The sequence below is a fragment of the Macrobrachium rosenbergii genome, chromosome 53 (genome assembly GCF_040412425.1).
Source record: "Macrobrachium rosenbergii isolate ZJJX-2024 chromosome 53, ASM4041242v1, whole genome shotgun sequence".
Lineage (NCBI taxonomy): Eukaryota > Metazoa > Arthropoda > Malacostraca > Decapoda > Palaemonidae > Macrobrachium > Macrobrachium rosenbergii.
The window spans coordinates 5,629,266-5,645,323 of NC_089793.1; the positions used below are offsets into that span (position 1 = coordinate 5,629,266).

General features: G+C 33.6%; 1 protein-coding gene across 30 annotated transcripts in view; it reads left to right on the forward strand.

The window, feature by feature from the left end:
- The window catches only part of CRMP (Collapsin Response Mediator Protein), a 189,679-nt gene that overhangs the window by 39,034 nt on the left and 134,587 nt on the right, over window positions 1-16,058 (forward strand). For 26 of the 30 annotated variants that reach the window (XM_067096539.1, XM_067096534.1, XM_067096536.1 and 23 more), the window contains 2 exons: window positions 657-749; window positions 8,225-8,353. In XM_067096539.1, the coding sequence (XP_066952640.1) occupies window positions 657-749; window positions 8,225-8,353 (222 nt within the window). The remainder of the gene's footprint in view (window positions 1-656; window positions 750-8,224; window positions 8,354-16,058) is intronic. The other 4 variants (XM_067096545.1, XM_067096544.1, XM_067096541.1 and 1 more) reach the window with 1 other exon arrangement.

Consider the following 16,058-nt stretch of genomic DNA (forward strand, 5'->3'; position numbering starts at 1 on the left):
TAAGTGTGAAGTGTTTCTGACCAGTGGCTTTATTTAAATATGAGTTTAAATACTGTGTTTATGTTTGATCGTGGTTTTACATTTGCTTACAAAGGCTGATTGTTCTTGAGGTATGATTATAGATTTATTATGAAAAAGGGCCCACACATTTTAATCACAAAGCAAAAATGTACTTAAACACACACATGTATATATATATGTATATGTATATATATATATATATATATATATATATATATATATATATATGTATATATATATATATATATATATATATATATATATATATATATATATATATATATATATATATATATATATATATATATATGTACATATATGTAAAGTATGTATGTATGCCTATATATGTGCGTGTGTTCCTTTCAAATATGGATGAATTTATGCACGCATACTCATACTCCCCTTCTATACACTCAAGACAAAATACACCCTACGCTCAAAGAATAGACATTAACGCCCTTATAATGACAGCGTTCACAAAGAAGCTGGCAATCAGGTGGTCTGTGTAATAAAGTTAATAACCAATTGGTATCATATAACTGTTATTATGGTCGACAAATGTGAGCATTTATTTGGTGTTTGTTTAGTTTCCTGCAGTGGTTACTGACCCCCCACCCCCTCTTCTGTATCTGTAGGCAGCAGTCGAACCTGTGAAGGCAGCAGAGCAGGTAGCAGATTCCCTTGAGCAGGAGATAGTGCCAAGAGATTCCATTGAGAGAAACGGACAGGTAAGTGATGCTTTTAATTTTATGAATGAATGATCGTAAGTAGAGCACCTGCATATTTATCACTGGGTGAATAGGTGTATTTGTAAATTGGACGTTTTATGTTTATTGTTTACTGAATGTGGTGCTGCTGATAGGTCTTTGTGTATTAATTGATTATAGATTTAGGTTATTTTTTTTTTAGATAGGGCAGATTATATTTGTTAAATGCCGAGTCTGGTATTGGGAGTAGGGCATTGCGTGTGGTCATAAACAGGTCGTCATTTAAAGAATGTTGACCTGACTTTACATATTGATCTCTGGTATAGTTTATGAGTGATTCAGACACTCTACGTAACGTGATATCAAATAATGATAATTTAGATAAAAATAGATAAAAAAAATTTTCCGCTTCGGTTTAGATATTTCTCATTATAATTCGAACGAAGCTCGTTATGGCCTTTGACACTGATACATTAACCAGTCAGCCCGTCTGTCTGTTAATCAATCAAAAGGGTCGAACAATCGCTGATATGATAATTAACCCTTTCAATCAAGAAATGAATAAGCCTATCGTCGTGTACATTTCGGGTCGAGCTTGTTATCTGCTTATGATTCTTTTAACTGTCCATTCGTCTGTGTGTTCTCTTTTTATCCTGTCGAGCTTCAGGCTTTAATGGAAAAGGACTCAGAGTGAGAGCTTTATAAAGGCAAAGCTCCCGAGAGCTACTTTTAAAGCCCAGTGAGCTTTCGGTAAGTCCGTATACTAGCGGAGGTGCTTCAATTAGAGAGGGAAGTGGTTCAACAGCCCCCAATGAAGGGTTTGATTTCGGAGAGAGAGAGAGAGAGAGAGAGAGAGAGAGAGAGAGAGAGAGAGAGAGAGAGAGGAATGAATCAATAAATATATCGGTTATTGTTATTATTATTGTATTAGTCAATATACAATATATATATATATATATATATATATATATATATATATATATGTACATGTAATATATTTACATATTTATATGCATACATGCATGCATATATATATATATATGTATGTATGTATATTATATATAAGTATTTATTTATATATACATATACTTGTATAAATATATATATATATATATATATATATATATATATATATATATATATATATATATATATATATATATACATATATATATATGTATATATAAACAAATATATATATAATATACATACATGCATACTTATATATATGCATGTATGTATATATATATACATATATATATACATATATATATGTATGTGTGCATATACAACACACACACACACACACATATATATATACATATATATACTGTATATATATATATACAATATATATATATATGTAGTGTATGTTTATGTATGTACAAATGTGTACTTGTATATTGTTAAATGTATATAGTATCTATTTGTGAGCGTATATTTATAGATGCAACGCATATTTATATTCTTATGTGTAAGTACTGTTTGGTTTTATTTTTATTAGCAGTGTTTGCACACAATCAAAAACATACTGTTATTTGTGGATGCTGTTACATTAATACATGTATATTTACGAACTTGTTACAGGATAACATAAATATACACTCACAGCGTTGCCGCTTGTTAACCTTTGCTGTTCAGATAGGAATTGTTTGGTAATTATACATTATATATATAATGTATATATATATATATATATATATATATATATATATATATATATGATATATATTATATATGATATATTTGTACATGCATATGTATATGTACATTTATTACTCTGTTATTAGTTCTGGTCATTTAATTCTCTGTTTTTAAATACTTTACTGTTTTTAACAAACATATATATACATATATATTTATATATTTGTGTGTGTATGTATAACTGAATCAGGAAAGTATGGAACGTGATGAATATATCAATAAAGACAAAATCCACGAAGGAAAGAGTAACAATGGAGTACTGCAAGGCCTTTCGACTTATAGTCCTTTACGTAGCAGCTAAGTAAAGGACTATAAGTCGAAAGGCCTTTCGGCACTCCATTGTTTCTCTTTCATTCGTGGATTTTGTCTTTATTAATATATACATACATATATATATACTGTATATGTGTACATACATACATACATACATACATACATACATACATACATACATACATACACTTGAGAGAGAGAGAGAGAGAGAGAGACTTTATGATTATAATATCCAGAAAAAAAATAACTTCACTACGAAAGCCAGTCCTATGTCTGACTGTCTGTGTATCTGATACAGACGCAGTTGCGTAAAATTTAGGTCTTCCCGATATTATCCGTGTGCTCTTGATTCAATTAGCTGGATTCCCCCCTTCAGCGTTTGGTCGATGCTATAAGCTAGTTTGAGACTGAGTAGGCCATGTTGCGCAGCCGCCAGTATAAAGTGAAGTGTGTTTTCGTTCGCACGTAGGCACCCCGGTGGTTTTGCTTTCTGCGGAGAGATCGAGACAGGTGAGACTACAAAAACAATTGAAAAGTGAAGTTTGTAGGAGAAATTTTTGCTGAGGTTGTGTGGAATACTTAATTTTTTATGAATATTATATATATATATATATATATATATATATATATATATATATATATATATATATATATATATATATGCCATAAGAAGATACCTTTTAGGCAGTTCTTTTGTAGGATGTGTCAATTAATTATTTAATGAAAGAACGTTATTCAGATTCTGTATTAGTAGTGCATATCCATTATTAGTGCTAAGCTCTCTCTCTCTCTCTCTCTCTCTCTCTCTCTCTCTCTCTCTCTCTTTATATATATATATATATATATATATATATATATATATATATATATATATATATATATATATATATATATATATATATATATATATATATATATATATATATATATATATATATATATATATATATATATATATATATATATATATATATATATATATATAAGGTTTTAGAAGGATGACATTCCACTTGATAAGACGAGAAAATCGCCTTTGCATTGAACCCCCTCGAGGGTAGTACTGCCATTTTTTTTTTCTACCTCCGTTCGTATTAACTTTCTTCCATCTTATTTTCACCCTCCTCTGACAATTGTTTCATAGTGAAACTGCGAGGTTTTCCTCCTGTTACACCTTTCAAACCTTTTTACTGTCAATTTCCCTTTCAGCGCTGAATGACCTCATAGGTCCCAGCGCTAGGCCTTTGGCCTAAATTACATATTACAATATATATTCGTGCCTTTGCATGGAACGCCATTATTCATGTTAAAACTATGGAAGCTCAAAGTCTCTTTCATACGTGATTGCTTCTCGTACATCTTTTGTGTAGTCCGCTTCCTCCTGCAGTTTTGTGCTGTGCTGCAACGCTTTCTTCAGTTCATTGATAGTCCTTGTCAAACTCTGCAGTTCTTACGAACATCTTCACGCTCGTTAAGATAGTTTGATTAGCTCACGACATGAGACCGGTTTTGTTTCGCTGTATTTGTTAGATTTTTTTTTTTTTTTTTTTTTTTTAAGCGCCATCAGCATTCCTCGCGACAAACGCATCATTGGCTAGATATCTAAGGAAGGTGGAAGCAGTCATCGGTGATATGCTTAAAGCATGATGAGTTGGCCATGAAGGTTTTCATCACTGATGCGCACGTGTTTACAAATTACAGTTGGTGTTTCGTATAAGATATTTTTATAAGATTTTTTTAATCTCATGCGGCAAACTTATCGAATAGGAATGGCCTTGTTATTTGCCAATTGATTTTATTAAAGGTAATTTGTTATTGTATTTCAAGAGTTGGCCAGGAAGATTTTCATCACTTATGCGCAAGTGTTTACAAATTGCAGTTGATGTTTTGTATAAGATATTTTTATAAGATTGTTTTAATCTTACGGCAAACTTATCGAATGTATTTCAATCGATTTTCTTAAGGTAATTTCTTATTGTATTTCAAGAGGCTGAATGTAAATATGAAAGGCAATTCTCCATTTGTCCGATTATAAAAATAATGGCAGCTAATATTTCTCTCCAAAGATATGAATACGGTTCGTTTGTCAGATTTGCAAGAAGGCAGCCATTAAGATGCGTATCTAAGATCAGTAAGTATTACTACTAAATTGCTGGTATGCCGATATTATAAAAACTCAGTTCAGAAACTCTAAAAATAGAAATCTTGACGTTTATCAAAGGCATTGTCACACTATGACTTTTCCGGCATACTTTGGCAACTGTACCGATTAGCAAACATCATTTTTCATATATGTATTCATTCGAAGCTGCGCATGTTCACTACAGTGATGACGCGCCAGCGAGAACTCATATAACTTAATTTCGTCACCAATTTAAGATAATTTGTGACCCTATTTCGCTGGAATACATCAATCTGTTATTAATTACTCGGTCCAAAGTTTGATGGCAAGAATCTAAAAGATTCAGATTGCCTTGAAATTAAATTTATTTCAAGACTTCGGTTCTGAAAAATAAGTCTTCCGGTCATTGGAAATCAGACTGTGTTTGTGTTTGTGTGTAAGTAAGAGAGAGAGAGAGAGAGAGAGAGAGAGAAATATATCTTAATATAATATACATCCACCGATGACCTGAAGGCAAGATTAATCTCAGATAACCCATTAATCTTGGTACATAAAAAAAAAATTGCTAGTTAATAAAACCAAAATGTGTGAAATGTCTAACTGGCTGTAATTTGCTGGGCTACCAACAAATCAAAACTAGTGAAGATGGAAAAGGAAATGAACCACCTGTGGCAACACCGTAGGCGGTCACCAATCCACCTTTTATCGGAAACCACCTGACCAGAACGACCATCTTCAGGATACCTGACTGCTGTAGATAATCCTGTACTGGATTTACAGAAATTATCGTGAAGTTATTATGCAATTACTAACTCGCTGTCTGGTGTTCATGACACTCGACGTTTCAGTGAGAGGGCCAGAGTTCGATTCCTGAGTGGGAAGAGGTGCTTTAAGCATGTTCTATTATTGCCATTTTTACCAAAACAGTAGAATATTATTTATCTGATATTTAGTTAACTGTGGTGGGTTGCAGTTGGAGCGTCATCTCTCATCTTTATATATATATATTGTATATTTATATATATATAAATATGTATATATTTATTATATATATATATATATATATAAATATGTATATATTTATTATATATATATATACATACATAATACATATATACATACACACATTATATATATATGTATATGTATACATACATACACACACATAAATGCAAACTACATAGGAAGAAAAAGGAAAGAATAGTTGAATATCGACACACCATAAACAACATAATTAACAGGTATCAAAACACGGATTCATCGTCATGCATCATTGAATTATTTATGTGAGCTAAAGGTGTCTGTGTTCATGGAACCATGCCTGTGCAGGGATTATGTTAATAGACCTAAGTAGCCTTGACCTAGAGAGAGAGAAAGAGAACGTCTGTTGTCAGCGGTTCTATTTAGAAAACTACTGCCGTAATTATTGTTTGTTTAGAGACATGATAATCTGACCTGCGTGGTCGAGGTCACGATTCTTTTATTCACTGGCAAAAGTAAAACGATGGAAATTCAGTCAAATGTGTTTGTTCTTTCTATATAAACAGAACTTTTGATAATAGTCTGGATAGTAGAAATTGCAGCAGTAGTCTTAAGAACTATAATATTAATGCTGATGATTACAGGACAAGAGATTGTCAGGAAAATGCGAGGGCTAATTGGAATAGTTTATATGCACATTATATATGTATACATGTATATGTATATGTATGTATACATATATATGTATATATATTATAAATATGTGTGTATAGTTATGTATATACATATATAATAAATAATTTATATATATATATATATATATATATATATATATATATATATATATATATATATATATATATATATATATATATATATATTAGTACCAACCTTACGTGCTTTATGCCCAATTCATAGTGGTCATTTTATAAAGGCATCTGAGGAAAATATCACGGATGATACATTGGTAGAAAATGTGAATCATTAAACATGTGACACAAGAAACATATCGTAAACCGCAGAAGTATGAGAGTAAAAGGGTAATATTGGAATGTGTGAGAAAGATTGTAAGGACAGTTGCTCTTCACTGAAGCGAGGTGTGAGTGCTTAATGTGTGCTTGGTGTTGCGTGCAGACAGTCCTTGTAGTTGATTGCTTTCTGCCTCTACTGTGATAGTTTCTTGGTAGAAAGATTTGCAGTCTGTCTGTGAATTCCTGAGACTTTTAAGTGTTATATTCACAATTTTTATCGGTTCAGCTTCGTGGTCATTCGTATATGACGGGTTAGGAAGGCTGGAAAGGGTGAGGATAGTAAAGGCTCAGCGATTTAGTGAAACGATTACTATTGTTAAGTAAAATGAAGCTTTGTCTTAAGTTGGTCATATGGAGAATTTTAAAGATATAGATTGGTGATGAGACGTTACAGTTCGGAATTACTCATCGAAGGAGGGTGAAAATGCCAACAAGATAAGGACAAAAGACTACATATTTTTAAAGAAGTTACCTCATCAAGTTTTACGTATTTTTGTAGTGTACGACAATAAGAAATTAAAACTTTTACTATACCTTTTCATCATTAGATTGTCCCCCCTCGTAAATTAAGTGGATAAGAAAGCTAATGTTCTATTTGCCTCTGTTGTCAAGGCTTTGTAGAGCCCACAAAACATGGGTATTGTTCCTTCTCCTGTTGTAAATGAAATATAAGACAGGAAGGTTCCTGAAGCTTACGTTCGCATGGGTTTGGCATTGATTTTGTAAGACTTCGAATATGCTTTCTAACATCTGTAGCTTTTAAGGTTTTGTGTGGCGTGATTTCAAGCTTTTTGAAGGGGCGACCCGTATGCCATGGCCGTGCCCCTCAAACATGCCCAGTCTGTAATGAACTACTGATATATGTTTTGTTGAAAGCCTTTTCTAGTTCCGGATGAGTAATATATGACCCCCAAATTATTGTTGAGGAATTTAAATGACAAAACTATCAACGTGACCCATTTTTTTATACAGTCGGTCGTATCGTATCCATTCTGATTGTGTATAGGACCTTAAAACATTCATCAAGTTCACGTATTCCAGTAACCTCATATGATTTTGACATTAATATAGATGATGATTCACCCTAACCGAAAATGTTTTTGTGGTTACGACCGTGCAATATTCGTTTAACGGATCTAAAACCAGAATTTTAACTTGCTTGTGGTATCCTGCAGTATATAATGTCCTGGGAATTTCACTCCACCCAACAACATAAAATTCCCTGAAAATTCCAACTGTCTTACTACCAGTAGATCTTCACTTGATTGATGACTGTGCATGCAATGCCCCATCCCCCACCCCCGAGTCTTCAGTGCATTACTAAACCAATATTTACCGCTTCTCGGCTTCCATTGACGTGTGTCTTCTTCTTCTCTCCGTGATTTTAGCGCGACATGGACGCCAGCAGCGACGAGGGAGTTGTGACCGAGGAGGTCATCGTGCCCCGCCGGGTGGGCCAGGCCTCTGCCGAGCCCTGGGATGTCCTGTCTCCCGTCGACATCGAAGACGGCTCCGGGGTAAGTATGAGATTTTGACCAAAAAAAAAAAAAAAAAAAATTTTTTTTGGGATTTTTTTTTTCTTTTAGACCTCAACGCTGTAGAGTGAGTTTTCTGATAAAAGCACGTGTTTTTTTTTTTTTTGATGCTTACAACCAGACGCTTTCTGTTTTTATTTGTTTATTTTTTTTATTTATTTGTTTGTTTTGATGGAACTGAGATCTTTCTCTTTTCATCTGGCGTTTAAAACAGAATGTGTCTGTTTACTTGCATGGTAATTATTATTTTTATTCCGAAAATGACATATATATATATATATATATATATATATATATATATATATATATATATATATATATTATTTATATATATTATATATTATATACATATATGTATATTATATATAATTATGTATGTATATATAAGTATGTAAATAAGTTATATTATATATAATTATACATTTATATTATATATATGTATATATAATGTATGTATGCGTACATACTGTATATATATACTATACATACATGTATTGGGTAAGTACTGGAAATTGAGTAGTTTGAAAATAAAGGAGTGGGGATCACCCATAAGCACATGAAATGCTGCATAGTTCATGATACAGGCCTGCTAAGCTGGACTTTATATTCAGTAATCCGTCGAGCTTTGGAAATCTCTTGCCGCTTCCGATTTCTCTGACTCATAACCTTTCTTCTTTTAAGAGGCGGGTCTATCTTTTCCTTTTAGTCTAAACCGCGATCTTTCAGTCCCCCCTTCAATTTATTCTGCCCGAAAATGGAAGACTGCAATATCTGCAAAAATACAAAACTGAGGAAAAATGGTAGATACTGCAGTTTTCCCTGGCCTTACTCCTGATTTTGCAGATACTCTAAAATGGGTCCCCCCTAAATAAAGCATTGAAGAATCATTCTAACACTGCAGTAACTTGTGTATTTTGTGTTGCACGAGCCCAGTAGTTGGCATATCTCAATTTCGAAAATTTTGCAGGTACTGTAGTTTTCCATTTTAGGGCATCATTGTTCCTTTCGGGTCTGGGCAAGAAAAGGATGCTAGGTTGCTCGTTCCACTGATTTCTTAGGGTGCGTTCACACTACAGTAAAACGTGTCTTAAAGACACGTCGGAAACTTGTCACATACATATCACAAACTGGTTGAAAACAAGTCAACGACCGTATGACGCTCTGACTAGGATTAATGATAAGTCATCAGCTTGCTTCCAACCTGTTTGTTTAGTGTATGTAATAAGTTTTCGACTTGTGTTTGTGACTTTTTTTTTTTTTTACTGTAATTTGGGCTCAACATTACACTTCTCCTTTAAGGAAAGCGCTCGCGTGTTAATGGACCCTGGCAGCTATAACGCCAAATAAACTTTCAGTGATAAAAATAATAATGTTCAAGTCTCTGGAGACGCAATATGATAGTATCTCCGGTCCCTTATAATTTCGTATCCCAGGAGTTGACATATTTCCAGATTAGAATATTCGCAGAGTTCCTGGGTCTCCGGGACAAAGGTCTACTTGATCTTCATAAATTCTTTGTTTTGTATTAATCTGATGTAAATAAAAAGATTTATTCTTTTAGTTGAAGATATGTTTTCTTATTTTAGTTGCGGGTCTTATGTTTTAGTTAAATAATTTCCTTTTTGCGAGGCTTTTTCATTTACATTTATAATGATGTTTATAACCTCTCTCTCTCCCTCTCTCTCTCTTGAATGTTTCCTTAAAAAAATTCAGTGAAATGAAAAATATGAAATATATTTTCATTATAGATTTTTAAAATGAGTTCTTTAATTTTTAGCCAAAACATATTAAACTTCTTAAGAACTTTTTTTTCAAGGTCTCTGCGGTCTCCCGTGTTTGTTTTAAAATCCCTCTCGTGGTTAAACAGTAGTTTTGTTTAAAAATTTTAAACATTCTCTTTCTAAATCTATTCTTTGTTTCCGTCTTGTTTTACCATTTTATGTTTTTGGTTGCAAAGCACAATATTCATTTACAGTGTTTATCCATCAAGTTTTAAATTTGTTCATTTGATTTATTTGATGTTGTGTAATTAGAACCTTGAAAGTTCAAGCGAAGGTGTAATGCATTTAAAACAGTTGGTCGCGTACTTTAATTATTTATTTATATTTTCACGTTTTCATATATTAATTTCTTAATGTCTTTTATCTAATAGCTGATCTCTCTGTGTATTTCCTTGCGTCTGTAATTTCTTTCAAATGAACACCATATTCTTTAGAGGCCTGTAGGCTTGTAACATATGAATATGGAATATCTTCTGCATGATAATAATATGTAGAAGATATCAAATCAATTCGCAAAATGCAGCCATTTTATTCAACAAAACTTGCCTGAAAGAGGGTCTTCTTCCTTAGAATAATAATAATAATAATAATAATAATAATAATAATAACAATAATAATAATAATAACAATGTTTTTCCTTGTTGTCTTAGTGCTCTCGATAATTTTAAAAACCAAGAATTTGTTTTATTCCTCGAAAATATATTTTAAAGATTTTCTGAATGGAAGAAGCGTGGGAATTTAGCCGATATTTTAGGTGAAAGTTCTCCGAGATCCTGGAATTCAATTAGCGATTTTTACCGTAATATGATATTAGTGACGTATTTTCCTTATACAGAGGCCTTTCCAAGGAGAACGATTATTGATTTTGCCTCCTTGAGGCTTTGTCTTGGGCAGATTCCAAGGATAACATGACATTGATGAAGTAATATGGTGTTGGGTGGATCAAATTTGATATTATATATATATGATATTATATATATATATATATATATATATATATATATATATATATATATATATATATATATATATATAAAGAGAATCGTTCTTTCTCAAAAAAAGTATTTTAGATATACTTATTTCTGTTTGACTCTGTTATACTCATTGTTATTGATATATAATATATACTAATTATATCTCGATCATTGGCGTATTTACCGTTATATCCTTGTATCAGTTTAATTTCCCCGTCATCGGTATACTTATAATTATATGCCATTCAGTGACAGAATCGTCTTTATATCCCGTTTAGTGATATACTTTGCGTCATATCTCGTTCGGTGATATACTCATCTTTATAGCTATTCAGAGATATACTCATCTTTATATCTCCTTGAATGATATATTCATCTTTTTATCCAGCCCAGTGATAAACTCAGTATTTATATCCCCTCCAGTGATGTGGTCAGCGTTATATCCCGTTCAGTGATATACTCATCTTGATAGCCAGTTCAGTGATATACCCAGCATTATATACCACTCAGTGATATATACTCATTTTTATATCCCATGCAATGATGTTCTCAGCCTTATACCCACTCAGTGATATATGTATACTCATCTTTATATCCCATGCAGTGATATTCTCACCCTATACCCCACTCAGTGATATATATACTCATCTTTATATCCCATGCAGTGATATTCTCAGCCTTATACCCCACTCAGTGATATATGTATACAAAATCTTTATATCCCATGCAGTGATATTCTCAGCCTTATACCCCACTCAGTGATATATAATCATCTTTATATCCTCAGCAGTAGCGTTATACCCACTCAGTGATATTTGTATACTCATCTTTATACCCCATGCAGTGATATTCTCAGCCTTATACCCCACTCTGTGATATATGTATACTCATCTTTATATCCCCTCAGCGGTACACTGAGCGTTATACCTCACCGGTTATAAAAAGCTGTGGTCACTGTCTCGCCCTTCATTTCACATATGCAGACAGGCGGACTCCTTCCAGGGGCAACGCTCTCGCTAAGGGCCTCTTGATTAAACTGTTCTTGTGATTTATGACGTCCGGTCACTGGATTTCTTTCCGGTCCTTCGTGACCTTTGCGAGACTCGGCGTCGAGAGTCTGGGTTTTGTGGATCGAGTCCTTTCTGGATTTATGGATATGGATGACGTGGATATTGTATGGATATTGTGAGTTCCTGGAGACATTTTTTTTTTTTTATACGATCGTTTCTATGATTTGTGAATGATTTTAAGGGAGGGCGTGGATTTCTCTCTCTCTCTCTCTCTCTCTCTCTCTCTCTCTCTCTCTCTCTCTCTCTCTCTCTCTCTCTCTCTGTTAAAGTTTATATATAAAGTTATTCTTGTTTTTATTTTATTATGCATAAAAGTGTTTGTGCATGTGTATGTGTGTAGGTTCGGCGATTATATGTTATGCATGTATGAGATGTGTGTATGTGCTCACGTTTGAGTGTAGTCTGTATACAAAATGTCTGTGTATGCATGCACACTGTTCTCGTGTGTTTGTGCATTTAACATGTATATAAACGTCGTGTATTTGCAGTATATCCTTATATGTGTGCACAGTTTGTGGTCACGTGTTTGCGTATATAACCTGTTTATAAACGTTGTGTATGTGCAATATATCCTTGTATGTGTGTACAGTTTGTGGTCACGTGTTTGTGTATATAACCTGTTTATAAACGTAGTGTATGTGCAGCGTGTCCTTGTATGTGTGCACAGTTTGTGGTCACGTGTTTGTGCATATAACCTGTGTATAAACCTTGTGTAAATGCAATATGTCCTTGTATGTGTGCACAGTTTGCGGTCGTGATTTTGTGCATATATATTATATATATACATACACACACACACACACACACACACACACACATATATATATATATATATATATATATATATATATATATATATATATATATATATATATATATATATATTATATATATATTGTAAACATCAGTATGTATAATATGTCCTTTTATGTGTGCACAGTTTGTGGGTGTGTGTGTGTTTGTGCATATAACCTGCATATAAACGATGTGTACTGTATATATGCAATACCTCCTTGCACGTGTACACAGTTTGTGATAACGCTTGTGTGTAGCAGAGTGTTTTTGTGCGTCTTGCCGCAGATCTTTTGTAAATCGATGAATCGTTCGACTCATCCTGGAGATGACTGATTAGTCACGTGTCTGAGGGCTAAGGATTTCAGTCACGGCGTGGTTGGGAAGAGGTGGGAAGAATTAGGAAGAGTTGAGAGGAACTAGGAAGAATTAGGAAGAATTACGAAGAGTTAGGAAAAATTAGGAAGGGTTAGGAAAGTTAGGAAGAGTCAGGAAGAACTAGAAAGAATTAGGAAGAGTTAGGAAAGTTAGGAAGAGTTGGGGAGAATTAGAAAATGTTAGGAAGAATTAGGAAGAATTGGGAAGAGTTAGGAAGAATTGGGTAGAGTTGGAAAGTGTTAGGAAGAGCTGGGACGAGTTAGGAAGAATTTGGATGAGTCAGGAATAATTAGGATGAGTTAGGAAGAGTTAGGAAGAGATGGGAAGAATTAGGAAGAGTTGGGGAGAATTAGAAAGAGTTAGGAAGAATTTGAAAGAGTTAGGAAGAGTTAGAAAGAGTCAGGAAGAATTAGGAAGAGTTAGGAAGAGTTGGAAAGAGTTCCCTGGACTGAGGGATAAAATTTGAAGGATGGACGACTTAAGGGAAAAGCGAGATTGATTGAATCGGATAAAGTGATTGATTGAATGCCCTACTAATTTGACAGTCTGGTTAATGATAGTGAATGTTGGGCACTGTTCTTTAATAGAATATATTTTTGCCATTTTTTAATAAATCTTTCTCTTCGAAAATAACTTCACTTTAGTTCACATCTTTTGAAAGTAGCTAACAAATAGTGCTCGATTTTGAATGTGCATTTATTGATAAAGATCTCATAATCGCACTAGTCACTAGAATGGCGAAGATATTTTTTAAATATATAATAGAAATATATGTAAAACGAGAGATTCGAGAGCCGACTGATTTCTCCTTATCAATATCCTTCATATGTATTTTTAATATGTATTTTATACTGCATCATTGTGGATTTCTTCGCTATAGATGTATTGATAATGATAGTATTGTATGTTGATAAAGCTTTTGAGTATCATTCATATAACTATATACAGCACAGTTATTATATATATATATATATATATATATATATATATATATATATATATATATTATATACATATATATACAGTATGTATATATATATACACAATATATATATACTTTTACACATATATATATGTATATGTATATGTTTGTGGAACAAAGAGTTCACGGCTAATAAACACCACTTTTTGATTTGACATCGTTCAGCCCGAGGTCATCCTCTCACCGCTGACTCCTTTTGCAGACTGAAGATAAACTATTCTGCGTTGTAGAAAGATATACATTCCTTTCACTGTACCTCCATTCATATTCTCTTTCTTCCATCTTGCTCTCCAACCTCTCCTAACAACTGATTTCATAGTGCAACTGCTTTGAGGTTTTCCTCCTGTTACACCTTTCAAACCTTTCTACTCCCAATTTCCGTTTCAGCGCTGAATGACCTCATAGGTCCCAGCGCTTGGCCTTTACCCTAAATTCTGTTTCATTTAGGAAGATATAACGTTCCCTGCGTTGGGACTTTCCGTCTCGATTCTCATATTTTCATGCTGGTTGTTACATTCTTCAGCTAAAGAAACAAATTTTCTGGGACATATCTTTGTGCTTTATCATTTGATCCTCGTAGGAGGGTAGTGCCGTCACTGTACCTCACGCGGTGTACTGCAGGCATTGCTTAATGTTCTTTGCAGCGTTCCTTCGGCCCCTAGCTGCAACCCCTTTCATTTCTTTTACTATACCTCCGGTCATATCTTTCATCTTGTTTCCACTCTCTCCTAACAATTGTTTCAACATTATTTTCAACGATGAATGAATATTGGCCAGCGCTTGGCCTTTTCCTAAATTTAATATTCCAGTTTTATTATCATTTGATTTGATATTAAAAAATCTTTTCTCGACTTACTGGAAATTTAAAGATATTTTTTTTTTATTGGAATTAGCTGTTCCTTAGCACAACCTCTTCTCTCCTTCTGTCATCTGTAAAGAATCATCATCATCGGTGTCATCTTGGAAGAATCATTACTTCGACCCAGACAAAACACACGCCAAGATCTACAGATTGGTACACACGTACTTAGAGCGGCCACGCCTCACTGATGCCGTCAAAATGATCGCGGCTAACCACTCGGAGACTACTTAAAATTCTAGCTGCTCTCTTTGCGCGGATAGTTGGCCTTCGTAACTACCTTTTGGTTCTCGACTACCTTTTGGTATCCGTCTGCGGATGGATGCGTAATATTCGCGTGGCTGAATCTGCCATTGATATTGGCCTCTCGAGAGCTTGTTTTATGGTCTTCCAGAGTCTGAGTGGTTTGTCTTAACTGTTGTGTGCCATTGTTTTTAAATGGAGTTAGTTACCCGCTGTTAATCATTGTTTTAAATGGAGTTAGTTACCCGCTGTTAATTGTCATGGTTAGGTAGGATTCATGTACTGATGTGCGTCTTTTATTCCTTGTGGTTCTGAGCATTTTTTTTTTTTTTTTTTTTTGAGGGGATGAAGTTGCCAGCTCTTTCCATTCTGGCCGTGACACACCAAGGTCAACTAACTGCCGGGTATTTGATTCGCTTCTGAGGTCAATAGCATCACAGTTTCTCCCTCCCAGGGGGTCGAACCCGGGCCCACTGGATGGTAAGGGGAGTATCATGGATACTTGTGTGTGTGTATATATATATACATATATATATAATATATATATATATATATATATATATATATACACATACATACTGTAAGATACACACTTTCCGTGTATACAT